This window comes from Bos taurus, chromosome 15 (genome assembly GCF_002263795.3).
Source record: "Bos taurus isolate L1 Dominette 01449 registration number 42190680 breed Hereford chromosome 15, ARS-UCD2.0, whole genome shotgun sequence".
NCBI classification, from domain to species: Eukaryota; Metazoa; Chordata; class Mammalia; order Artiodactyla; family Bovidae; genus Bos; species Bos taurus.
The window spans coordinates 44296064-44323453 of record NC_037342.1 but is presented as its reverse complement, the minus strand read 5'-3'; the positions used below and the strand labels follow the sequence as shown (position 1 = coordinate 44323453).

General features: G+C 52.5%; 1 protein-coding gene and 1 non-coding gene across 4 annotated transcripts in view; both read right to left on the bottom strand.

The window, feature by feature from the left end:
* Positions 1 to 337: 337 nt before the first annotated feature.
* Positions 338 to 27390, bottom strand: part of LMO1 (LIM domain only 1) — a 41829-nt gene continuing 14776 nt past the window's right edge. For all 3 annotated transcript variants that reach the window (XM_005215976.4, XM_005215975.4, NM_001075895.2), the window contains 3 exons: positions 4829 to 5042; positions 2183 to 2308; positions 338 to 721 (listed from right to left, as the gene is read on the bottom strand). In XM_005215976.4, coding sequence (XP_005216033.1) covers positions 616 to 721; positions 2183 to 2308; positions 4829 to 5042 — 446 coding nt within the window. In that variant the 3' untranslated portion in view covers positions 338 to 615. The remainder of the gene's footprint in view (positions 722 to 2182; positions 2309 to 4828; positions 5043 to 27390) is intronic.
* MIR2285BX (microRNA mir-2285bx) lies at positions 16290 to 16347 on the bottom strand. The gene has a single exon (NR_162313.1). It is a non-coding gene; the product is annotated as a microRNA mir-2285bx (primary transcript).

Below are 27390 nucleotides of genomic sequence, written 5' to 3'. Positions count from 1 at the left end.
TCCCTGACTGAGCAGTGTAGGGGGGATGTAACACAGGATCCCAGGAAAGGGAAGTTTTCATTTGGGGATCAGGGTATATGGTTGCCAGAGGATGGGGAGTGGACAGTTTAGCTCCCACTTCTGGTTGGGGGGTACTGGGGGTTGTCCCTTCCCCTCCAGCTTTTCTCTGTAAAGCCCACCTGGAACTCCCTTGCCCCACAACAGCACATGCTAGAGCCCCCACGTCCTGCTCTAGGGCCCTCCTCCCTGCCAAGAACTGAGGGAGGGCCTTGTTTTACTCCCAAGCTGAGGGGAGGGTCCCCCAGGTCTGTAGTCATGTGATCAATGCAGAGTAACCTCCCCGGAAACATTCATAAGTTTAATCCACGCCAGTAATAAAATCGCATTACATTTCTCATAAAATAAATGTTCCCATTTATATACAGAAGACAGACTGTACAGGCCCAGCCTGGCCCCAGGAGGGGTCACACACAGACGGGCAGCGGCGGAGGGAGGGCCGTCCCTCCCATCGAGGACGGAGGAGTTCTCATCGGCAGGAGAGCGGCTGGCCGGCCAGGCGGATGGGCAGGCGGGTGGATGGACAGACAGACGGGCCTGGAGGCCAGGTGCTGGGCGTTACTGAACGTGGGAGTCAAAGGTGCCATTAAGCTGCCCCTCCTCATAGTCCATCTGACACAAGATCATGTTGTTCTTCAGGAAGAATTTGTCTCCCACACAAAATCTGGAAAATCCAAGCAGGAGAGAGAGGCCATGGTGGGATCCCAGTGGATGGTAGGAGCTCCAGACAGGACGCCACCCGGCCCAGGAGGAGGACATGTGGGCAATGAGGTCCTGGGGAGTCTGAGCTTTCCAGAGAGGATCCCAGAAAGTCCCAAGCAAACCCAGCCAGTCACCCTGGGTCAGCCCAGCCCTTGGCCAGGCCCACAGCCCAAGCCACAGGCTTCCACGACCAGGTCCCTCGTGGGGTGGGGGAAGGGGTGGGCTTGGTGGGAAGGTGTAGAAATGATGCCCAAGAGAGGGAGAAAGAGAGATGGACAAAGAGATAGGAAAGGACCAAGCGAGGAGGGGGAAGGAGAGAGGCAGAGATGGAGAAAGAAGAAGGGATAAAATGGCTGACTTTTCCAACCCTCTGTTCCCCACCCCACCTTAAGGAGATGGCTCAGTGAAGGACACTCGTCTTCTAAACAGAATCTGTGGGTTTCCAGGAAGACGTGACCTGTCCCACCATCTTCCCTCTAACCTAAAGAAGGCCCTGCCCCTCCCAGTCCTCCTCAAGCACTGGAGGATTCAGCCCTTCCCCCAAAGATGTCCCCGGGGGTCGGGGGTCGGAGGCCTTGAGTGGGACCCCAGGGTCACAGGCCTGGTCCCAGCCAATCCCGCTTCAACCACCAGGTGGCGCTGCAACTTCACTGAGCCCCCCTGGCAGTGGGTCTGGGCATAGCCCCAGACAAACCAGTGTTCCCTGCAGGTACCCCTGCACCTCAACCTCTGGGAGCATTTGTATGAGCTCTTTCCTAACTCTGGGGGTCCTGAGCAAAGGGCCTTTTGGGGGTTGGCCCCTATTCAGGGCTGAAAGGCTCTGGTTCCTTAGGTTCCCAGGGTCTCCCACAGGGCGGGGCGGGGCACAGAGTAGGGGCCAAAAGACCAGAAAGAAGGCTGGGCTGGAACCAGAATCACAGGAATGAGTGATAGTTCCCCAGGGGTATTTCACTGGCCAGGTCTGGGAACCCCTTCTCACTAGAACGTCCATGCGTGTATCTGCATGTAGCACACAGGGCACAGGACACACACAGGGCTCTTGTGCACATACATTTAAAACACACGTACACAGGCATACTCACCCATCACACGCACACAGCACACACAGACCCGCCTTGTACACAGACATTTAAAAATACAATCATGGACACAACACACAATGTATGCACAGCTCATGCATGGCCCTGTCCATTATGCTTGCACAGAGATGAACTCCACACGAGTACACATGTGACAGTATTAGAGCACACACATTTGGCTAGAGGGCTCAGGCATACATAAAACACACCCATGCATGTACATACTTACAACATGCAACAGAACCCGTGCTTGCATGCACGCCTCTATGGCACTCCTGGTCTCTGCAGCAGGTGTCAGCTAGGGTCTGCTGAGTGTGTTGGGTCTGGTACAGACCAGCACTCACCTCTGGTTGCAGAGCTGGCAGGCGAAGCAGTCGAGGTGATATACGTTGTCCCGGGCCCGCATCACCATCTCAAATGCTGGAATCAGCTTGCTGCAAGCGGCGCAGTTTCCTGTGGTGCCGAAGAGCCTGCAGAGGGAAGGGTGCAGAGGGCTCAGGGGCCTGTGGGGGGCTGTGGGGGGCAGGGGAGTTGCCTCAACTTGGGGGCCCACCTGCCCTCTACCCCTGTAGTTCAGCAGGTGGGCCCGGGCCAGAAGGAAGACGCACAGATGACAGTGTCTAACTTCTGCTAAGAGAGCAGGCTTCAGAGAAACTGACACAGCACTCAGGAAGGAGGCTGTGGGGACTCGGGAGTTGGTTGATATGCCTGTCCCCTGGCTTTGCTGACAATGAGGGCTCCCACTGGGTCTCTCAAGCACCTGGGGATACCAGAACAGTAGGCTGGGCCCTGAGCAAGGATTCCAGGCTTACACAAGCTCAAACTTAGACACAGTCTGTCAGTCATGGGCTGTGTGTCCTTAAGCAAGTCATTGAGTTTCTCTGAGCCTGATTTATTTCAACTGTAAAATGGGAACTGAAACAGCCTTCACAGGCTTGTTGTGAAAACTGTAACCTCTTAGCCACAGCTCCTTTAGTGAATGCCTACATAGCATTTGCTATATGCCAGGTGCTAATCTAGGGGCTCTTCAAAGACCAAGTCATTAAATCCTGACAATAACACTATGGGGTGGTCTTTTTCTGCTACTGACTCATGGTGGGACTTGCCTAACTCCCTTGAGCCTCAGTTTACCCTTCTTTAAAATGGGGATGCTGGGCTAGATGATCCTGTTTAAAGATGCTTCTAAAACAGGACTGATGCCAAAAGGAAGTTTCAAGGACATCTGGCACAATGCCTCTTTGGGGCAGACACCCCTCCTCTTGGCTGCTGATTGCAAAGCTCTAAGGACAGGGAACTCACTCCCTCCCCATGCAGGCCTGCCCTTGACTGGACATTCCAGGGGTATGTGCCAGCCAGGCTCCTCCTCACTTCCCTTCTGCACAATGGCAGAGTGAGCCCCAAGTGAGGCAAGGGACCAAGAGGCAGGCGGGACGCCCTCTAATCCCTGATTTGTCCAGCTCAAGCTCAGGCGCCTGCAGATGAGCGTAGCTCCATTATTCATCAGCCTGAGTTGCCTGGTGGCTCAGATTAAGGCAGACAAAGGCTGGGCCACAACATCTGCCCGCCAAGGGGGGCCTTTCTGGCCACCAGTCCAATGAGAAGTCACTGCAGAGGGGCAGGTTCTGGACAGCCATTCTCTGGGACTGAGCAACTCAAGGAAGCCCCACAGGCCCCCTGGCCTACTGGCCCAGGTGGCCTCAGAGTCATTCCTGGGCCTCTGCCAGAGCTCAGGAAAATATCTTCAGGCTCCAATAGCTGGCAGGGCCCAGGGTGATTGTGGATGCATTGACCTTATAGATGAGCCCCTCCTGCACTGTGGCCACTCCTGGCCAGGTCAGCTGGTCTGCCATCTCCCCTCAGCCTGGTTGGGTTAGCCCCCAGGTGATGTCCTAAACCTCCAGACTTGGAGGCCGCTTCCAGGTTGCCAAGGGGCGAGTCCCAATGCCTAACCCCTCCTCTTGGCCTCAGCATCTCTCCTCCAGCTCCAGTCTGAGTCACACATCTTGGTTTACCGCACCACTTAAAAAAAAACAAAAACAAAATAAAACCTCCTGCAAAGGCAGAAGGTGTAGGCAGGTAAATCTTAGGCTCTTTGGGTAAGTAGGGGAGCCTCTGCTGATAATCGCACCCTCCCCCGCAACAAGCCCAGTCCTGAGTAGAGAGAGCCCCAAGAAACCCTGGGCACGACCTACTAATTAATGCGATGGGCCTTCCTTCCCCGCAAGGCCCGGCCACCACCCAGCAGCCTGCATGGGAGCCAAATGCAGATACTGGGTCTAAGCCAAGGCCCCTGCTTGGTGGCCTCCTTCCAGCCTTGCTGATGTCATAGATGGCCTAAGGGAGGGTTAACTGGGGGAGGCAGCCCCAGGGAATAGGATGCAGGTTGTAGGGGAGGGGTGGGTTGGAACTCTGAAGAATGCAAGGTGGGGAAGTGTTGGTATTTTCACTGTCTACAGAAGAGTAAACTGAGGCTGGGGAAAGAGGCACAGAACAAGTTTAAACCCAGGTTTTTAAGCTCCAACATCAGTGGCTCTTCCAGGGTCTGGTTACCTACCAGACTCTGCAGGCATGGGGGTGTCTAATCCCAGGGCCCACCTGGAAGATGGGGAGCTGGGCCCTGGGGAGATTGAGGAGGAAACCAGCAGGCCAGGGGGGCCCAGGGAAGTTGGAACTCCCCTACTTCCTCCTGGAAGCTCCTTCACCGCATCCCTTCCTCGATTCCAGGGACAGGGTGGGTCAGAAGCGCCTGGCAAAGGCAGAGGCAGAACCACGTTGGTGCCCTTGGGAGGCTCCTCTTGGATGCCCGATGGTTAGAGACAGGCCTGCCCTGGACAAGTGCTGGGCACTGAGTCCCAGGGGCAGGGCAGGGGCCGGGATGTGCGTAGACTGGGTATGGGGGCTGAAGCAGGGCAGAGCAGTGCCAGCCGTGGAGAAGAGGGCTCTCGGGCTGGCAGGGCCGGGGTGCGTGCGGGGCGGGGGAGGCTGCCCACCTCAGGTAGTCACGCCGGCACAGGATGAGGTTGGCCTTGGTGTAGAGCGTGGAGCCCACCTCGCCCAGGCGGCAGTCACAGCAGGCGCACTTGAGGCAGTCCTCGTGCCAGTACTGGTCTAGCGCCTTCAGCAGGTAGCGGTCCTTGATCTTGCGGTTGCAGCCCGCACAGCCCTTCTGCTTCCCTTTGGGCTGGACGGAGAGCATCGGCACACCTGTGGATGGACAGACAGATGGACATGGTGGGCGCTGTGGCTCAGGACATGTCCCTCTGCTTCTTTCTGCTGCCCCGTCCCAGGATCCTTCCCTGTCTCCTTGGCAACCACCTCTCCTGGCCTTGGGTCCCACGCTGTGGGGCTGCAAGGCACAGCCTCCTCCCCTGGCCCATGAAGGTCCCTCCAGAAGCTGCAGGAGCCCCAAGTCTGCTCAGCCGCAGGCATACAACCAGCCCCAGGGCCCAGCCCCCCCGAGTCACCCCTCTCCATCCAGCCACTGTCCCGTGTGCTGTGTGACCCACCGTACACCCGAGGCCTCCTCAGGAAGCCCCATCTCATCAGCTCTTCCAGCAGCCCTGAGAAGCTCGTCATGGGCTTGGGTTCCACTAGGACTCCTAGATTTGTTTGCCACCTCAGGACGTCCTCACACTGCAGTGTGCTTTTCATTTTAACTGGACACATCAGATTAAAGCCTCTTGGTTGTGGGGGTGTCAAGAAGAAAGTGGGGTGCTCCTGTGATACTCCTGGGGGCACAGGAGTTCTGGAGCTCCTGGCCGGTGTTGGGGAGACAGCCGGCGCTGGCCTTGTTGGCGGCCTCCCTAGGAATGTTTCTGCATGTGTGCCTGCTCAGTTGCTAAGTCGTGTCCAACTCTGTGATCCTGTGGACTGTAGCCCGCCGGGTTCCTCTGTCCATGGGATTCTCCAGGCAAGAATACTGGAGTGGGTTGCCATTTCCTGTTCCAGTGGAACTTCCTGACCCAGGGATCAAACCTGTGTCTCCTGCATCTCCTGAATTGGCAGGCTGATTCCTGCTGGGCCACCTGGGCAGCCCCCAGGAATGTTTCTAGCTGGATTCAAACTTCCTACCTGCCCTAGCCTGAGGAAGGGGAGTTTCAGTGCCTCTGCATCCTTGCTCGTCCTACCAAAGTAAGAATCTTGGAGACTCTGGCCAGCTCTCAGGGTCCATATGAACTTCCCGGCATACAAGAAGATGGTGAGTACAGAGGACAGGAATCTCAGCATGGCCTTGCCTGGAGGAGGGGCAGACCACCCAGCAGCAAGCAAGTGCACTCACACGCAACCCACGTACACTGGTACCGCATGCAGTGGGCTTGTATGTGCACAGAGGCATGGCTCCTAGGGCCCCAGCCATGAGGCCGCAGGGAGGGGAGGTTGAGAAGGAGGTGGGGGCAGATGTCCCCAGGGGACCTGGGCATCCATGCGGGGCCCTGAGGCTCGGGTGTGGTGAAATCCAGGCTTGGATGGAAATGCGGGGAGTCTCAGAGATAGGCTGGACAGCGGGGTTGCCTGTGACACCTGTCTAAGAGCCCCTCACAGCGGTGGTGGGGGTAGGGGGTGTTCCTTCCCTGACTAGAGCACTGCTGGGCTGAGGGGTCGCCTCTGGAGGGAAAAGCCCACTTCTTCCTGCCCCCTCGGTTTTCCAACAAGCCCCTGAAGGCTCCCTCTTCCTGGGCCCATCTTCTCCAAAGGACCTGCGTACTCTCCAGGCTCTGGGTTCAGTTCCAGTTCCAGGGCACCCCTCCTCTCGGCCCTCCCCCTCACTGCACCCCCCCCCCCCGGCCACCAACCATTCCCTTCCTTCCTCCAAAGGTGACCCTTCCTCATGCTTCAGGAGAGAAGTAGCTTCCAAAGGACTTCAGTCTCAGAGTCCACAGAGGTCCAGTCAGACGGGCCCCCGGAGTTCTTACAGGCAAATGCTCTCATTCCACAGGTGGGGAAACTGAGACCCAGATAGGTCAAACGGCTCACGTAAGCCCCGCATCAAGTTGGCCCCAGGGGTCCTGCGTCCCTCCTGTGCTCTTCTCGCCCCGCTGCCTCCTCTGGGAGAGGGGGCAGCCCTGGAGAACCCAGGATCAGCTAGACAGGCGAGGGCAGTGTGGAGGCCGACCAGGCTTCCTGTGCTGGGCTCCTCCCTCCCCCAGTCCCCGCAGGGCCCATCTGTTAGCTGGGAAGTCCGTTGCCTCATTTCCTTAATGCAGCTCTAAAGGTTAATTGGTCTGAGAGAGTGATGGGGCTCAGGTTGGCTGCGTCCTCAGGCCTGCCTGCGTCTCCGCTGACAGGGGCCAGCCCGGTCACAGAACTCTGAGGAGCCCAGAGAGGCTGGCTGGGGAGCAGACACGTCCGTGAGCTAAGGGGGGCCCAGGGGGCCCTTCCAAGGCCTGGCCTACAGGGAGCAAGTGCGGGAGGGATTCAAAGAGCTGGGCGTGGGAAGGTCTGGGGGCTCCCGGGGGCAAAACTGTCCCTGGGGCCTGTGGAGGGAGAGCCAGCCAGCATAGCTATGCATATAAATTCCAGCTTGGAAAACCCCAGGCGAAGTCTCTATCCAGTCTCCCTAAGGCTGATTTCCCCTTCGTTCCCCTGGGCTGGCAGCAGGCCTGGCTCCCTTCCCAGACATGCTGGGCCCTCCTGGGGCTCTACACTTGTGCTTTCACTGCTGTGGGGTTTGGGGGTGGCTGGAACTTCCTTACTCAGGGGATATATCTGGCCCACTAAATTATACCCCCAAATGAAGGGGGATCCCAGCACTAGGAGTGTCTGTCCTGTTCCATATTCCATCTGGCTTGACTCCTGGAGAGGCTAAGCCTGCAGTGCTATAGACCACATGGTAGCTGGTAATTCTATCGATGCTGGGACGGGGCACCTAGAGGACCCAGGGAGGTTATGGGGAGTGAACCCACATGCTGCCCCAGGTCCCCAGCCTGGCATAAGGTGGGGGCTCTGGAAGGCCTGAACACCCCACTCCAGGCAGGCTGCTTATCTGGACACTGCTTTCTGGGCCCTGGAGAACTCTAAAGAAGACATGTAGCTCCTGTTAGTGTCTGACGTCCACTGAGACACGGAACATTAGGGTCAGCCTGGCCGAGGAGGTCCCAGAGCATCTGGGGACTTTGCGCTTTCTTTGCCTAGAAAGTCTGAGGTCCTGGGAGAAGTCTGACTCACCCCTCCCTTCTTTAGGAAGCACTCACGCTATTTGCTCTCCCTGGGCTGGTCCAGGAGACTTGAAAACACCCCTGGCAAGGTGAAAGGGCTTTAAGGAGAACATCTATGGTCCCTTTTTCCCCAGATGGAGCAAGATGCTCCCCAGAGGGTCCAGGCTGTTCATCCCTGTCCTGCCTCCCCAGCCCCCTTCCAGCCTGCCAGTCGGCCCTGCAGACACCTCTCCTCTCCCTCCTTCCCTCCCCTGCCCGGCTCTGGGAGCTGAGCCTCAGGCCATGCACTTTCCATTAAGGAGATAGCATCCTTTTGCTGAAGTCCATTTGGGATCCATTTTAGTGTTATCTAAAAATCAAATCTACATGGTAATCCTTTTAATGTACTCCTGACTTTAGAAAAAAACAGCTTTGCGCTCCTTCAGGAAAGGTTTTAAAGCATTACCCAGTAATTACTACTCACCCATGAAAACACTGATATTTTACAATGGATGGTGTTTGCCCCTGCGTGTGCGTGCAGGCTCACGCTCAGACACACACACACACACACACATACACATGGGACCCAATAAAATAAACTAATTCACTCAGCTCGAGTGTTCCCCTAAATCTTGGGGTGTGCAGGGAGATATTTGACGGGAGATGAGCCCAACCCTTACCCTATCCCTACGCTGGTCAGGCTGAATCCCTGGGCGGGCCGATGCAGGAAGAAGGCTGGCTCCCAGTCTGACTCATTCGGCTGCCAGACACTAACCCTCAGCTCTTTAATCTGGGGAAAAGCCAGACAGTCCGGGTGACCAGAAGGGACTGCCAGAGGTCATTCAGCTCTTCCCACACCCCACAGAGTGGTCTGCCAGGCCACACCCAAGTCCTCAGCAACTCTTGCCACCTACCCCCGGCCAGCCTGCCCCTCAGATCGGACTTTTCCAAAGTGCCAAGGCCACTGGCTCCTGGGCCCACCCATGCCTCTAGTTTGGAGAGCAGGCTAAGCCCAGCTGTGGAGCACTCTCTCCGCTCCTAGTGATCTCAAGGGCCGGTCCGCCTCCCCAGAATGGCATCCCCATTCAGCCCCGGGTCACTCCACATTATGCTCTGTGGCTCCCCTGCTGGAAGCCACTGTGGCCACCACCCAGAACTCCACCTGGTATTTGAGGCCCCCCCCACTGCCTGGCTCTGCTGGTTCCGCTCCCTGCAGAATTCAGGAATAAGATTCCCTTTCCATCCTGCAAATGGAGTTCGTCTGCTTCTGGCCCAGAGCCTTCCTTTCACTATTGCTCCAGGAAGAACAATGCCTGGTCCTGCCCACCCCACTCTTTCCCAAACGTCAGAGTCAGCAGTGGAGCTGAGGCTAAGAGCCTAGACCCTGAACTGAGAAAGCCTACTTTCCAGTCTGGGAACTGTCCTAAGTCACTGGAGGGCCTGGTGCAAATCCCTTTACCTTTCCAACTGTCATCTGTGAAATGGGGCCATACCAGTTTCCTTCCACCAGGTTGTGGTGAGGACTGAATAAGGTTCTTCATAGGAAGCCCCAGCCCAGAGTCTGGCCACTGGCTGCGACTAACAAATAGGAGCCTATTGTCAACATGCACCCTGGGAAGTCTTCCCTGTTCTGACACTTGTTTTCTTGCTCTTTAACTTTTTATTTTGTCAACACTTCAAACTTCCAGGTTTTGCAAGAACAGAAAGAATTCCTGTATGTTCTTTACACCAAACCTCTAAATATGAACTTTTTAAACCATATTTACTTTATCCTTCCCTGTTTATCTATGCAGCTACCTCCTTCCCTCCTTCCCTTCCTATAATTCTTTTCCTGACTCAAGGGAGAGTTGGTTTCAGTAATGAAGCCCCTGCACCCCTTAAAACTTTGGTGTGATTTCCTAATAGAAAGGACAGTCTCTCACGTGACTCCAGTACAATGATCAAAGCCAGAAAATTACCACTGATCTAATACTATTATCCATCCATTCAGATTTCATCAGTTCCCCCAATAATATCTTTTACAGGAAAATAAAAGTCTGGATCATGCATTTCATTCAGTCGTCAAGTTCAGTCTACTTGAATCTGAAAGAATTCCTAAGCCCTTCTTTGTGTTTCAAGACACTAGCATCTTTGAAGAGTATAGGCCAGTTATTACGGAGTTTCCTTCAATTTGGTTTTATCTGACACCTTTGACTATATGACCTTAACTGCTCTGTGGTTCTTTGTTATAAAACGAATATGAGAATAGCACTCCTAGAGCTTCGGTGAGGAATCCAGGAGCTAATCCACGTGAAGTGCTCTGGACTAACCGAACCTGGCAGTCCAGAGCTAGCCCTGATTAGTGTCAGCCCATTCAGCACGTGGGGAAGAATGACATTAGTCACAGCTCCATCTCAGGGCCCTGCAACCCGTGATGGACACATTTTGAGGAGGATCACTTGATTTGAACGTGCCACCATGGTTAAAGTCATACAGGCGCTGACTAGAGTCGAGCCTTACCCAAAGGATTGTCTAGTGGCCACTGCAAATGTGTATAGGAGGAGATCAGCCGCATCCATCTGACAGGCAGCTTCAGGGACCAGTCGGGAGCAGATGGGGGCTGTGGCAGCTCAAGGGGTGACAGCTCAGGGCAGGTCCCGCTGGCTGCCCTGGGAGGCCTGGGACACAGGCAGGTGTGGGCTTGGGATTTCTCGTCATCGCCCCATATGCCTCAGTACTGTTTCAAAACCACGTTCACACAGCACAACACAGCTGCGCAGCACAGAGCTAGGTCTCCCTTTCTCACCCGAGGGGCCAGCAGGGAGCCAGGGCTGGACTCTCCTGGGGGCTAAGGGTATTCTGAAGGGAGATATCTATGATTGAATACTTAGCAGTGCTCGCCTCCCAACTGCCTTATGGGACGGTACCCTGATTATTTTCATTTTATTATTTTTCACACACCACGTGGACCCCATTCCTGTCCACTGTTGACACCTTTGCCTCCCTTGAACTTGTCCTCGGCTCTGTTGGTGGTGTGGGGCACCCGCTCCTGCAGCAGACCGACGGAGCGAGGGCTTCATGGACCAGCACCCATCTGGTCTCCTGTGCAAGCCCTGGTCTTGATCCTGGATAAGTCATTGCGTCTCTCAAGGCCTGTTGGTCTCCCCACCTGTGCGGTGGGAATGACTCTAGCATGTACTTCCAGGATGTCCTCAGGCACATGTAGGATAACACCTGGCATTAAATGCACCTCTCCTCACAGAAACTAGCAAATTCCTGTGAAGATGAAAGCAATTTTCATTTTAACAGTGGGAAAACTGAGGCACTGGAAAGGTTGTGACTTGTCGTAGGCCATACAGAGCTGGGATTTGAAGCCCAGCAGCCTGTCTTCAGGATTCATCTGCTCTGATGTCGGGCTGGGCATGGCTCACCTAGAGCTGCTAGCAGACCCAGGAGGCAGACATCACAGAGGTCAGGAGACACAGAAGGTACGCAGATGCAGGTCACACCTGCAAACATACATAGCTGCACACAGACTTCCACATGCACATGTAATCGCACACTTGCAAACTAGATCCATAAGAGGCTGGGCCACATCTGCTTACTCTGCCCAGAACGTTATTCCAGGCTCTGGCACAGTGCGAGCGTTGGTAGGTGCTCAGTAAATCACATGAAAAGACAACCCCTGCATCCAAGCACATGCACGCACGGGTGTCACGTAAATATACACACATACGCTCGAGTGGTCATATGATCGTTGACTGTCTTTTTACAAAACAACATATCAGGACTTCCCAGGTGGCGCAGTGGATAAGAATCCATCTGCCAGTGCAGAGGACATGGGTTCAATCCCTGGACTAGGAAGATTCCACGCTGTGGAGCAACTACACCCGTGTGCCACAACTACTAAACTCCACATGCCCCAGGGCCCGCAAGAGTAGCCCCACGCTCCACAACTACAGAAAGCCCTCGTGCACCAATGAAGACCCAGTGCAGCCACAGATAAATAAAATTATTTTTAAAAAAACCCCACAACATATCCAAAAAGTGGACTGTAGCTCAAAATCAAGCTCTGATTTGAACAAAACCCACAAGTAAGAAGCCTAGTGCTCGGTTCTCAATACCACATTCCCCAGGAAATGGAGGTGCACGAGCCCTGAGGTTTTGCCCACACGGACCCATGTGAAGCGGCTGACATTATCCAGAAGAGATCAGTCTACAATCATCATACCCATGTCAGCTGCCAGAGGCTAGGGTCTGGGTCCCTGCCACCTGCAAGGTGCCTGTACCCAGCAGCGTCCACACCTGGACCTGGAACTGCAACGTAGGATCCCAAACACAGCCAGCCAGCGGCCCCTCCTCAGCATCAATCCCGTTTAATAAGGAAATTTGAAAGTGTAATCTAATTCTGCAGAATCTCTTTAAATCTCGTTTTCTCAGAAGTAACTTCATTTCACACGGACACATCCAGCCTTGTGCGAAGGCCTCCATTTCACACCAGTTTTATCTCCACAATTTCTCGTCTGACTGCACTCCTATCCCAGGGCCTTGCCATGCGCCAGGCGAGGCCTGAACTAATAGCATTTCCTACTCATTTGGACTCAAAAGCCAATGAGAACAACTGTTGAAGCACGCGGCTACAGCCACCTAGAGCACGCTCATCACCACCTCTGTGCACACACCCCCTTACAGGCAGGCGGCTGCGCACTGGGTTCGATGAGGGAGGGATGTGGGGCTCCGGTGACCTCCAACTCCCCGTGGTGGGGGCTCGGCTCCTGGGATGCCAGACAGTGCAGTGGGGGGACTGGCCCCTTTGACTCTGGAGGAGAGGAAGGCCATGTAGACCATGACAGTGGTCCACACAGAGAGACGGACTCAGCTGACTCCATCACTCCCCAGCCCAGGCTCAATATATTCACCTGCTAAATGAGGACAGCCTACTTTAAAGGATTATTTAGAGTATCAAATTAGATAATGGACATGAAATGCTTATAACAACATTTAACAAAGTAGCTTTAAAAAAGTCAGCTAAGAAAACTTACGTACATCTGACGACCCAACAATTCTCTTCCTAAGTATGCACCCAAAGAGTGAGAGTTTATGTCTACCAAAAGAGACACACAAGGATGTTCCCAGCAGTTCTCAATAGCTCCAAACTGGAGACTGCACAGATGTCCATCAACAGTAAAATGGATACTAAATTATGCTATGATTATACAATGGAATAGTACACAACCATGACAAGGAATGGATCACCAATATACACAACAACATGGATGAATCAGACAGTATAATGTGGCACAAAAGAAGCGAGACAGAAAGGCACACTGCGTCACTCTATTTGTATGAACTTCCCAAACAGAAAGCCGACCCATGGTGATCAACGTCAGAATGATGGCGTGTATCATCACCTGTCAGGACACGTGAGGAAGCCTGCTGAGGGCCTGAAAATGTCCTTTATCTTGATCCTGGTGGTGTGTGAATGGGGGCACACATATGGAAAACGTCACTGAACAGCTGAGACTTGGGCCTTTTACTGCATATACATTATACCTGAGCAACAACAAAAAACTAAGAAGGCCCCTCAGTTGGGACTTTATATGTCTTTTCATAAAACCCACCATTTACCCACCATTCACTACCTCTGTTGTCTCAGTGAATCCTCATTTTTACCCTGAGGCACTATATGATTAACTCACTCAACAGGCCCAGAGAGGTTCAGGCTGTTACCCAAGGTCAAACAGCTGGAAGGTGGGAGGGCAAGGATAGGAGCCCCAGCCTGCCAGATTCCCAGGATCAAGTTCTCACCCCTGCACACACCCCATGGCCTCCCTGAACAGCCCAGGTGAAGAAGGCTTACTGGAGCAGCTTCTGGGTTCTCCTGTGCAGCCTGAACAGGGGTAACTCTAGGGTGGGACTCTGGGGGCAAGCTTAGAGCAGGGTCTGGACTAAGAGCAGGAGGAGTGACGGGCAGGGCACTGTGCCCAGGCTCTGGCGTGTCACAGGCTTCTTAGGCGTTGGTCCTTCAGAAGCTGTGGCTGCTATAGGGTCTAGACAGGGCTTCTGGCCGGGCCAGCAAGGGGATGTGGACTGCAATCTAAGGACAGAGATGATTCAGTGGCTGGAAAGGGAGCAGAAAGGCTGTGTGGAGGCAGGGATGAGATGTTTGCCCTGCGGCCTTAAGAAAGACAAAGAAGCTTCACTGGGGAGGGCTGAACTGTGAGAGGACAGACAGCTGGCGGCTCCGGACCCAGAGCTACAATGGTTGGGGGAGCCTCAGTCAATAGCCAGGAGCTTCGTGTGAATGAGATGATTGGGGAAGCGGGGCCTGGAGAGGGGCCTAGGTAAGAAATTTAAAGGGGTCCAGCAACACTTGCCTTCTCTAAAGTGCCAAGTGCCTCTGGGTCTCCACAGTCCACCACAGTAGAGGCTGAAGGAAAGCACTGTCCAGTCCTGTCCCAAACATCTGCAGCCGCGGTGGGTGCGTTTGACCTCATGATAACACTCCACAATGAATGCCTACTACAGCCAAATGCTTTAGACTCCTTAACGCTCATCCTGCTCATGACCCCAAGGTCAGGGAAATCACAATCCTGCCCAAGGCGACCTGTGAGCGGCGGAGCAGGGCTTTGGACACAGGCTGCTGGCCAGGAAGTGCCCCACCCGCTCCCTGCTCTTTCCAGAGGCAGCATCGCATCATTTTTTTCCTAAGCAACAGGGAAAGTGAACTTCTGCTTGGACCCGATCTGGGCCTGGCCAAAAGAAGGCGGCTCTGAAACACCCCCTGCAGGGACGCACCAGGGCAGGATGGGCCCCTGGTCCCCAGGGTCCCCCAAGGGAGCCACTTTCTGTGCCGGAATCCGAAAGCAGCTGGCACTTCTGCAGTGGGTTCTGGTGGAGGCAAACGTCCTGAGGTATGGTGCGTCTGGAAGCCTGAGCCCACGGGGAACTTCCAGCGGAGGGAGATAACACCACATGGGTCCTCGCTACAGAGGGAAGCCGGACCCAGCATAGCCTGCTGTCAGGCAACAGCTTTAGGGAACCCAGTAGAGAACTTGAAGGGGAGCACCGAGAGACATGGGAGCAGCTGCAGACAGAATCTAGGGGCACTTTGAAACATCAGAAGCTGCATGGGGAATGATGCCTAAGTTAACTGCGTACTTATCTGCAGTGCGTGCCCCTCCAGCATGGGTGAAGGCCTTCTCTTCTCATCTTTGGGAAGCTCCAGATACATCTAGGAAGCAACAGATCCAAAATAGGGCTCTAGGTCTCCTCCCTCAAACCTGTATCCTTACCCAGGCTTCCGTTCACAGTCCTAACACCATCATCCATCCTGGTGCTCGGGGTATAAACTCAGAGTCATCCTCAGATCTTCCATCATCCTCATTCCTCTCCCCTGCTTGGTCTGTATCCCATCTCACCTACTTTGTTCCACTTCCAGAACCACCACCATCTTTCACCACACTACTAGCTAAAGCCCCCCACCAGCTGCTGCTTCTGTTCGTATCTATAACCCAACTTCAAATAGCAGCTGGAGAAATCTTTCAGAACAAAGTAGGTCAGGTCTCTGCTCAGCTTGAAACCCTTCCTCAGCTTCCAGGGGGCTGGGAATATCACCCACACTTTTCATCAAACCCATGATATCCTTGTGTGGTCTGGTCTCTGCCCCTCCACCCCCATCGAGCTCTAGCCAGAGTCCAGCTCTCCCTCCTGCCTCAGGGCCTTTGTACCTGCTGTTTCTCCCTTGCCAGAACACCCTTCCCGCTTCTTTATGAGGTTGGTTGACTCCTTCTCATCTTTTGGCTTCAGCTTAAATGTTATCTGCTTAGAGAGGCCAGCCTTGATCTCTTGATTTCCTTATTTAAATGACTCCTTGGTCATTTCCTTCTGAGTTTTCACCACAATTTGTAATTGTTTTTACTTTTTAGTGATTTTACCTAAGAAAAATGTTTGGTCTCTTATCATAAGAATGTAAGTGCCATGAAGACCTGGGGGTTCTGTCTTATTCACCACTGTGTCTCCAGCACTGAACCCCACAGTGATCACTTTTTAACCATCAGTTCAGTTAATGAATGAAGAGACTGAACAGAATCTATGCAGATATTACTGACCAGAGTCTGCTAGGCCAAGTGGGCTGATGCAGATAGGCAGGCTCCCCAGAGATGGGTGTTTTCATCAGGCTTGGTGCTGAATCACACACCTGGAGCTATGTAGCTCAAAGAAACAAGCACAGATGCAACTGCAGCAGTGCCTGGCCTGCCACTCTCTGGAATTTGAATAGGCCCACCCCAGGGCTCTAGCTGAGAAATGACTGCTCTTGTGCAAACACTGGATTGGCCAAAAAAGTTCCTTCGGGTTTTCCCGTATAATCTTAAGGAAAAATCGAACGAACTTTTTGGCCAACCCAATATAAACCCTCTACCTTTTAGATAAAGGGGCACCAATCCTGTCCTTCAGCCCTGCAGACCCATGAGGAATGAAGCTCCCTCCCCTCCTCAGTGCATCTGAAAGTGAAAGTATCAGTAGCTCAGTCATGTCTGACTCTTTGTGACCCCACGGACCTGGCTCCTCAGTCCATGGAATTCTTCAGGCAAGAATACTGGAATGGGTTGCCACTCTCTTCTCCAGGGGATCTTCCCCAACCCAGGGCTTGAACCTGGGTCTCCTGCATTGCAGGCCTCTTGAGTAAATACTCCCTCCCAACTCTTGTGCTGGGGTGGAGGCCTGGAGCTCAGGCATCTGTGTAATCTTGGCAGTTCAGTCTTTCCCTTTGTGTTTGCAGCCGGGGCACCCCTCCCCTGGCACACAATCCCACAGCTGCCCTCTCGAGGGTCCTTTGAGCTTAAAGATATAACCACTGCTCCCTCCCTGCCTAGTCTGAACCTCTGGGGGGAAGCAGAAGGAAAAAGCCCCTGAAGTTTGCTACAGAAAACCCCCAGGTCCAAGCCTCTCTCTATCTGCAGCTCCCTCAAGCCCCATCCCATCCTGGTCTGTTGCAGCCAGCCCCCAGTCACTTGGCAGGATGCTGCTTGGAGCTGCATAATTGTGGGTACTAGCGGAGAAACGTCTGGAAGCTGAATTCCCCAGAAGGCAACTCAGCTGCTCCCTGGGCACCGGCAAAGCCCGCGTCACCCATCTAATGAAACAGGGCTCCCAAGGGGCCTGCAATCTCCACAGAGGAGGAGGAGGGCACGGACTCTCAGACGAGTCTCAATTTCACAGCATCAGAGACGCGAGCACCAACGCGCTGAACCAGAAAACGAGAGTCTGGCAGGAGCTGCAGGCACACCGTGAGCGCCAGGGGATCGGAGATTAGGGCCCTTCAAAATCAATTTTGAATTCAAACTTTTAAATGCGTTCTCTAGATGCCACGAGGGGACCCTCCAGGCAGGCTTGGCCTAGCCAGCTGCTGGGTCCTGCTTGCTTCCTGGAGCAGCCAGGGCCCATCTGCTAGCCCCCGGGCTGGGTGAGGGAGGAGAGAGTGAGGAGGCTGGGAGGGAGACCCCAGAAGTGGGAGAAGCCTCTTAGGTGCCAGTAGCCCCAGCACGGCTCCTGGGGTGCCTGGCTGAGGTGCCATCCTGGGGCCTTCTGTTGAGGCCTAGGGGGCTGCTCCTCCCTCTTTTGTATACCTCAGTGAAAAGAACTGAAGGCAAGGCCCACGTGAGCCAGATCCCCACAAACCCCTAACCTGGTTGAGGAGGCTCGTGGGGTCCCAGTGGAGGAAGCTGCTAAGAACACGAGCAGTGGAGTCAGACAGGCAGGAATTTGTATCTCAGACATTTGTATCTCAGACCAGCCACGGGTTCCCAGGGAAAAGGTGTTGGTTCAGAAGTGAATTTCCCTTCCAGAAACCTGGTGGGAGGAAGCCTGCTGTGCGGGCCTGGGCGTGCAGGCCCTGGGAAGCAAGAGTAGTCTGAAGCCTCCCAGTGCAAAGGGAGAGTAAGCGTGACTAGGAAGCTGGACTGCTGGGAAGGCCAGGGTGGAGGCAGGCTGCACTGAGGCATGGGGTCTGCAGCCAGGGAGCTGACAGTCACCCTGCCTGCCACCCGTCAGGCCATATGGGGCATGCTGAGCACCATCCTGGCCCTGCACTGGAAGGGGATGGGACTCAAGGGGCAGCGGGCCACAGCTGGAAGCCAAGCAGAACAGACTGCTCCAGCCAAACTTAGGAGGAGGCCCCTGGGCCTGCAGGATAAGGGCCTTGGGGATACTTGCAGGCAGAGTAGGCTCCTAGGAGCCCCTGCTCTGCCTGGGGCCCTGCTCAGGCATATTCGTTCCTCCAAGCAGACGATCATCCCACCACTGATGCCTTCCATCTCTGGGTGGGGAAGCTGGTCCACGACAAGCCTGTCTGACCTCAGTGACTCACCGCCCCTGCCCCTCAGTTTTCCAAACCTGAGGCTAAGCCCTCAACTGGAAGCCACACTGAAAGAGACATAAACACGAGCGACTGTGAGCCACTCTTCCACTGAGAGGCACCAGGAGGGCAGCCCCCTTCTGGAATGAGCAGCCCTGCAGAAGGGCTGGGGTCACCAGACCACTTGCAGGCGAGGAGGCAGGAATGCCCCAACCCCTCCCACCCTCTGTCTTGGGAGTGGGCTGCCTGCTCTGCGAGGAAATTACAACATGGGCCTGGGTAATGCTCCTTTTAGTTACAGCATAAACTGCGGCAATAAAGCGTACCTGGGGAATGTTTAGAGAAAGCACTAATGATTTCTTCCCCAGTGGTTAATAAATTCACTTCCAGATCAATTTGTTCGCGATAGAGCCTGGCGAGCGGAACCCGCGCGGCGGGCACAGCCGACTGTGTCTTTTTCAGTATAAATGATTTATTACAATGATTAGCGGCACATAAACAATTTAAAATACAACGCTAATTAGTTTGGGGAAGAAAGGAGGGGAAAAGCCACCCTGCCTCTCTCCCCATTATGTTCTACTTCCCTAAGTGTGTACTTTTTAATTAAATCCAAATGTCACAATAAATTTAAAGTGTTTTATTACCATTCAGGCTAACTAAGGCAGTCATGCAAGCCCCTGTCTCAGGCATTATGGGCGAGGCTGGGGGTGAGGGCTGAGGGTGCAGCAGGGCCTATCTACAAGCTCTCCTGGAGACGGGAGGTTTTGGTGAGACCCCTGGAAACCCCTCCTGCTTTCTGGCAGCCCCAGGCTGGAGAACGCTGGCAGAGCGCACCTCCTCTCAGCTTCCTGGCCAGCCCAAGCGATGTCTCCTCCCCAACACCGGCTCTGAACAGCCCAGAATCCACCCATTTCTCCTCACAGGTCCCACAGCACTCCGCATCCTCCCCAAGCCCTGCTCAAGTGTTCTAGCACCTGCCTCACATCGTGCTTGGCATTTCCTATACATCTTACCACATTCTCCTTCTAGTGCTCTGAGTAGTAGTTACTGCTTCAGTTTGGTGGATGGGGAAATTGAGGCTCAGAGGGGTGGAGTAATTTATCCAAAGTCACACAGCTAAAAAGCAGACTCTTGACAAATCCTAGAGTAGCATTTTGCCTTAGAGCCCACGTCTTGCCACGTCTGGGGCCTGACTTCCCAGCACGCAGGATGGGGACGGGATCGTGATGGCTGCTCAGACAGGGATCTCCCTTGCATAACACCCTGGTGTGCCCAGAGACACAGGCGAGACGGGAGTTCAGGCCAGGGACCTGGACCCTGATGAGTCTGGGTTCAAGTTCAGGTTTTGCCATGAATCCACAATGTAAACTCAGTCAAGTCCTTCAGCCTCTCTGAGCTTCAGCATTCCCATCAGCAGAACTCGAGTAATAATACCCAAACTGCAGGGCCAAAGGAGCAAAGCAGCTAAAGTAAGAGGAGTGTTCTGCAATCCTGGACACGCTATGTAAGTAGTAATTACTAACAACAGCTCTTGAAGTGAGCAAAGAGCCATAAGAAATCCCACTTCACTGATCAGAAAACTGAAGCCAGCAGTTGAAAAGGACTGACCCAAGGTCCTGCTGAACCTTGGGTGCCCAGAGGACCAGGCTGCAGGCAACCTCCTTTCCAAAAACTCAGACAGCCAAGGATGGTTTATCTTCTCAACATTCTTGTACTGTTTATTTAAAGTCAAAAACAAATATCCCTAAACATAGAATTACCATATGACTCAGCAATTCTACTCCTAAATATATACCCAAGAAAAATGAAAACATATGTCCACACAGAAACTTGTATATGAATGTTCATGGTAGCATAATTCACAATAGCTAAAAAGTAAAAACAATTCCAATGCCCATCAACTGATGTATGGATAAATAAAATGTGATATACACAGATAATGGAATATTATTTGGCAATGAAAAGAAATGAAGTATTGAGACATGCTACAACATGATGAACCTTGGAAACACTATGATAGGAAAGAAGTCAGCCACAAAGACCACAACTTGTCTGATTCCATTTGTATGAAATATCCAGAATAGGCAAATCCATAGAGACAGAAAGTAAATCAGTGGTTGCCAGAGAGGAGGGGAATGGGGAGTGACTGCTAATGGATATGGAGTTTCTTTTTCGGGTGATGAAAATGTTCTTGAATTAGATAATGGTGATGGCTGCATCACTCTAAATACACTGAAATGCACATTTTTAAAAGGTTAATTTTGTGGCATTCAAATTATTCTCTGTAAAGCTGTTATAAAGGAAAGCAAAACAAACAACAAAACAAATATTCCTTTGAGAACAAGAGAAAACAGTTCATAAAAGTAAATTCTGGGGTCAGGAGAGGGGTCCTGGGAGGTCTAACAGCCAGCCCTCAGCCGGGATCACCCTGTCTCATAACAGCTACTCCATAGGGAAGGGCTTCAGATCACCCTCCCCACCCTACCGGCCCCCTCCTCAGTACTCCCATCCAGAAATCTGATTGTGCCCTCTCTTTCCAGCCCTGCTCCCTAGGCAGCGTCACTCTCCTCTGACTCCCTGAGTGTGTCCACTCCTACACTTGCATTTTGTCTCCCTAGAGCTCTCTGTTGAAATTTCTCCATCCTCTGAGGCTATCATCCCACCTACAAACAGCATACTCATGGAGGGGGGTCCCTTTTCCAGACCCTGAGCTTGTCCTACATCAGGTATCACAAGTTACAGCACAGGCACTATGACTAGGATCGGAGTGAGGTCCTCCAGGTCCCCAGCCAAGGTTCAGTAAGGAGTGCTACCCTATCTCAGGGCCTGAGTCTCCCCTAGGCGGGGTGTACAAGCTCAGATCCAGGCCACAAAGGCCAGGAAGGAAGGCGACTAGGCTGCCTTGGGGTCAAATGAAAACTGCTGGAGGGAGAGAGTACAGTGCCCAGGCCAGGACAGCACCCTTTGTGGCTAATCTGAGAAGGTGACTCAAGAAGATGAAGCACGTGGTCAGCAGAGGGAGCCAGGCCCACTGTGGCAGGGTGCACCTAGCCGCCCCTGAATCTGGGGCCTGGACTGATGCTCTTGGGGTTTCTCTCTTCTTAGGGGAGGGAATCTGAAGCCTTTACCCTGGAAGGGAAGGCAGAGCATCTGGAAAGTGGGCCATAGGGAGAAGACTGCAGCCAGGGTGGAATGGTCTGGGTGGCTAGGCCCTGGGCAGCCAGGCAGGAGCTGTGCTGCACAGAGGCCCTGAGGGACAGCTCATTGCAGAGCCAGGGCCTTACGCTGGGCTCACCATGGAAGTGCCGTCAGACACAGGTTCTGATCTTCTCAGGCCAGTCACACTCTCATATAATCAGGAGGTGGGCCGTATTAGACATGGATAAGGGTAGAGGGACTTGGCTGTTTCCCAGAATCAGGAGTTTTTTTAAATTTTATTTTATTTGGCTGCACTTTATTGCTGCACTTGGGTTTTCTCTAGTTGTGGCAAGTGAAGGGCTACGCTCTAGTTGTGATGCACAGGCTTCTCACTGCGGTGGCTTCTCTTGTGCAGAGCACGGGCTCTAGGGAGCCCAAGCTCAGTAGGTGTGGAGCACGGGCTTGGCTGCCCTACGGCATGTGGGATCTTCCTGAATCAGTGATTGAACCCGTGTCCCCTGCATTAGCAGGTGAATTCTTAAGCACTAGATCACCAGGGAAGTCCAGGAGCTTTCATGGAAGCCAGTCTGAGAGAGGAAACAGGCCCAGAGCTGTGAAGGCCATGAAACACTTTACAGACGGATCAAATGAGATTCTGGGAGCTGGGACGTGGGTAGCTGGTTTGGCTGGACTTGCTGCTCCCCTGCCCTGGTGTGCTCCCACCTGCCTCAGGCCAAGGGCTTCAGCTCACTCCTTTGAAGCCTGGAAAGCCAGAAGCTTGGTCCAATCATGGAGCAGCCACAGAAGAGAGCACAGAGAGCAGGGAGCCTCAGGCCAAGGCTGGGCAGGGTCAGCAGGAGCCTCCAGGACAAAAGTGGATAAGGACAGGCTTGCAGTTGAGGACTCTGTCTGCCTTCCCTGGGGCTCAACTCTGGAAACTCAAGCCTTGCTACCAGTAGTAGAAATGTTCTAGGCAAGATCTTGACCATCAGGAGACTACAAAGGATCCCCCACATTCCCAAGGCCACAGTTCTAGCCACGCCCTCCGCCATTTCTTTCCAGGACTTCAACTGCCTCCAGTCTGACCATCTAGTCCCCGATCTCCACCCCACCCACCCACAGGCCCAGAATGACTCTTGGAAGGAAGGGAACTGCAGGACGGAGCAGAGGGCTGTCTAAGGCTGGAGGGGTTAGGGAGTGGTCATCCTATAAAACTCAAAACAAAGAACACTTCCCTCCTATGTCATGGCTGGTTTTTTTCTGCCCCTAGTTTTATCCCCTCCAAATATCCTCCAAATTGGGGAAGGAGTACGTCAAGGCCGTATATTGCCACCCTGTTTATTTAACTTATATACAGAGTATATCATGAGAAATGCCAGGCTGGATGAAGCACAAGCTGGAATCAAGATTGCTGGGAGAAATATCAATAACCTCGCATATGCAGATGACACCACCCTTATGGCAGAAAGTGAAGAGGAACTAAAGAGTCTCCTGATGAAAGTGAAAGAGAGTGAAAAAGCTGGCTTAAAACTCAACATTCAAAAAACTAAGATCATGGCATTCTGTGCCATCATTTCATGGCAAATAGATGGGGAAACAGTGGAAACAGTGACAGACTATTTTCTTGGGCTGAAAAATTACTGCAGATGGTCCTTGGAAGAAAAGCTATGACCAACCTAGACAGCACATTAAAAAGCAGAGACATCACTTTGCTGACAAAGGTCCATCTAGTCAAAGCTATGGTTTTTCTAGTAGTCATGTATGGATGTGAGAGTTGGAACATAAAAAAGGCTAAGTGCCAAAGAATTGATGCTTTTGAACTGTGGTGTTGGAGAACTCTTGAGAGTCCCTTGGACTGCAAGGAGATCAAACCAGTCAATCCTAAAGGAAATCAGTATTGAATATTCATTGGAAGGACTGATGCTGAAGCTGAAGCTCCAATACTTTGGCCACCTGATGTGAAGAACAGACTTATTGGAAAAGATCCTGTTGCTGGGAAAGATTGAAGGAAGGAGAAGGGGAGAACAGAGGATGAAATGGTTGGATGGCATCACCAACTCAATGGACGTGAGTTTGAGCAGGCTCTGGGAGTTGGTGATGGGCAGGGAAGCCTGATGTGCTGCAGTCCATGGAGTCTCAGAGTCTGACACGACTGAGTGAACTGAAAGAACTGAGTAGATATAACAGTAATATATCTTTGTCTTTGTCTCAGGTTCCTGGCACTGAACTCCTATAAACCTTGCAATTTCCTGAGTGATGGGAGTATCTTTTGTTATTCATAAGGAGTCCCTACTGAGTACCTCTGAGTTTATACTAATGAGGTGACTTAGGGTGGGGCCCCTAGATAGCCTCAGGCTGGGGATGGTCACCAGAAAGACCTTATGATTAGATGGTCAGAACTTTCTGCCTCACCCACTGACCTCCAGGAAAGGCTGGGAGGTGGCTAGTGATGAAGCTCTATATAGAGTCCTGAACAAGATTTGATGAGCTCTGGGTTGGTGAACATGTTCACATATTAGGAGGGTGATGCATGCCAATATTCAGGAAATCAGTCCTGAATATTCATTGGAAGGACTGATGCTGAAGCTGGATGAAAGCTGCTATGCTTGGGACCCTACAGACCTCACCCTATGTGCTTCTTCATCCACCTGCTCATCTGTATCCTTTATCATCTCCTTAGAGCAAACTGGTAAATGTAAGGAAATGCTTTCCTGAGCTTTGTGAGCCATTCTAGGAGATCATCTCACCTGAGGAGGGGTGTTGGAGAAGGAAATGGCAACCCACTCCAGTGTTCTTGCCTGGAGAATCCCAGGGACGGGGGAGCCTGGTGGGCTGCCATCTATGGGGTCGCACAGAGTTGGACACAACTGAAGTGACTTAGCAGCAGCAGAGGAGGAGTGTAGGGAACCCTGATTGTTAGCATGTTGGTCTGAAGTACAGGTGACACCTGGACTTGAGATTGGCTTCTGAAGTGAAGGCAGTCTTGTGGGAATGAGCCCTGGACCTGTGGGATCTGACGTCACCTCTGGGTAGGTAGATGTCAGAATTGAGTTAAATTTGTAGGACACCCAGTAGGTGACCACTGAGAAGTGGAGGATTGGTTGGTGGTTTTGGAAAACATTCCAGAGTAGCCCAAATGATCTTAATAAGATGAAAATCTGCCCTCTCTCTGGGATAAAGGAATTTTTCATTCTGTCTGCTCATCGCCTGCCTTCCTTTACCTGCTAACTCATTCATCCACAGGTCATGCAACAAATATTTACTAAGCATCTACTACTAGGGGCTAGCCCCTAACAGCTATATGTTAATAAGCATTATATTTTGATGATAGTTCATCAAGAAAGTAGTTCTTAATGAGCTTCATTAAGTCAGTTTGATTTGACTCAATCAAAATTGCCTTGATCAATTTTCTATTCATTAGTGTTAAACCATTTCTTTCTCCTCCATTTTATTATATTGGAATTATTCTCATTGGGATAAATTATTCTTAAATTCTTAAGTGACTATGTGGCTCATGATCAGTTTGGGGCTCACATCAAATCTTTCAAATTAGAACTTTCATTGTTGCCGGGGATTTTTTTTTTTTGTAGTAATTACTTATACCAGAAAATATTTCCTGAGCCAACTTTGGCAGGTCTAAATTCTATCAGGAAGATTTGGTTCTTCTGTCAATTTTTAGTCAATAACATATTTTGCCAGGTGCAGTCTTAACTGTTGCCAGTTTTGCTTTGTGTTAATTATTTCAACCAATTTAGGCTTTTTCCTGGATTATTTTTTTCTTTACATTTTCAATAATACTAATGAGATGTTATTCTTGTGTAAAATGCATATTTTAGCACTGATCTGATAAAGCATTCTGAGGATCAAAGAGTAGTGTGAAAACATCCTAAGGGGAAAAAAGGCAGGTCAAAACATCATACTCTGTACTTGGGCTGAGTACTAAGCGGGACCTGTGCCCAAGTTAGCCCTGCCTACTGTCCTCTGCTCCTTGGGAGCCCTAAGCCCTGCCGGGATGCCTGGAAACTGGGGAGCAGCTTCTGGCTGGCATGAGAATGTCCACCTGCAAGAGATTGCCTCTGGTCAACAGGCAAAGAGATGAGGTTCAGCCCTGATGTCCCATCCCAGGGTGCAGGCAGCCTCTGCTGGGCCCCAGACTTTTGTACTCAGAAAGTATCAGCTGAATATCTCAGTGTCAGCAAAGAATTATTAATGGATGCTTCTTGGTGCATTCATACCCCCACCCCCCAACCACTGATAAAAGGACATAATTGACCAGGGTCCTCTCAGGTCTGAAGCTGGGACAGGCTCACTGGCCTCCAGGCTTTAGGCCTATTTCAAAAGTCCCCTCTGTCTCCTAGTTGAGCTCTGCCTGGGAAGAGCCAGGGATGGGATCGTCCACCTGACCAAGTGTGGAGGGTTGGAGGCCACAAATGCTTTCACCTGGGATCTCTACTTCTCCTGACCCCGGGAGACGAAAGAAGGACACAGCAACATCAATGGGGTGGTGTCTCTCTCCTGGTCTTGGCCTCACCCCAACTGCTTTCCACCAGGAGTCTCGTCTCCATGCATGGTATAGCTTGGGCATCAAGCAGCCAGCAACCCTGGAAACATAAATGGCAAAACCCCAGAGAGGGGAACAGGCCTGCCCAGGGACATACTGTGAGTTGGTGGCAGAGCCAGGTGGAGGAGGCATAAATTTTGGTCTCCATCCTGTGCCCCAGCCCACAGGAGAGTCTCCTTCAGCCCTGTTCACAGGTGAGAAACTGCTGAGGTGGCCTCTGCCCAGGCCACCTCAAAGACACCAGCTCCACCTGGCCTGAGCAGAGCGGGCAAGGGGCTAAGGCCCTCAGTCCCACTGCTGTGGGGAGGCTGCCACAGGAAGGAATGACCCTTGTCTCCTCCGAGAGAAGAGAGGCCCTGGAGTAACAGACAAGTGCTTTGCAAGCCTGCCCTCTCTGGGCATAACCCTCTCCTCTGCAAAATGGGACTAATGCTGAGTTCCAGCCTCCTGCAGGTGCTGTGAAGATGAAATGAAAGGTGCTGGGACATCTGTGTCCTTCCCTGGTGTGAGGTGATGCAGGGAACAGAGGTGCTGGGCCTCCTGGGGATAGAGGTGAGTCACTGTCTCTGGGGGCAGCTAAGCTGTTGGACACCTGGGGCCTGAAATGCTATTCTGGAGGCTGACAACTCACAAGCAGTAGGAAGCTTCTTAAGATTGTCCCAGCGATCCTCTGGCTTCCGAGGTAACTCAGTGGGTAAAGAATCCACCTGCCTGCCAGGGCAGAAGTCTCAGGAGATGCAGGTTCAATTCTGGGTTGGGAAGATCCCCTGGAGGAGAGCATGGCAACCCACTCCAGTATTTTTGACTGGAGGATCCCACAGACAGAGGAGCTTGGTGGGCTGCAGTCCCTGGGGTCACAAAGCGCTGAACAGACTGAAGCAACTGAGCACACAGGCGTGCAATGATCCTCTGCACCCTGTGTAGCCCCACCCCCCACCCACTTCCTTGAGTATGAGCTGGACCTAGAGACTTGCTCCCAAGGAAGAAAATACAGCAAAAGTGATGGAATGTCACATCTGTGATTAGATGTGTCACATTTTATAAAAGACTGTGACTTCCTGCTTGCTAGCAGACATTCTCCCTTGGTGGCTTCAAGGAAGCAAGCTGCTCTAGTGGAGAAAGCCATGAGGCATGGAACTGAAGGCAGGCTTTGGCCATCCTTCAGTGGAGAATGGAGGCCCTCAGTCCAGCAGCCCACAAGGAATTGAATCCCACCAACAACCACATGCAGAGAAGGCAATGGCACCCCACTTCAGTACTCTTGCCTGGAAAATCCCATGGGCAGAGGAGCCTGGTGGGCTGCAGTCCATGGGGTCATTAAGAGTCGGACACGACTGAGCAACTTCACTTTCACTTTTCACTTTCATGCATTGGAGAAGGAAA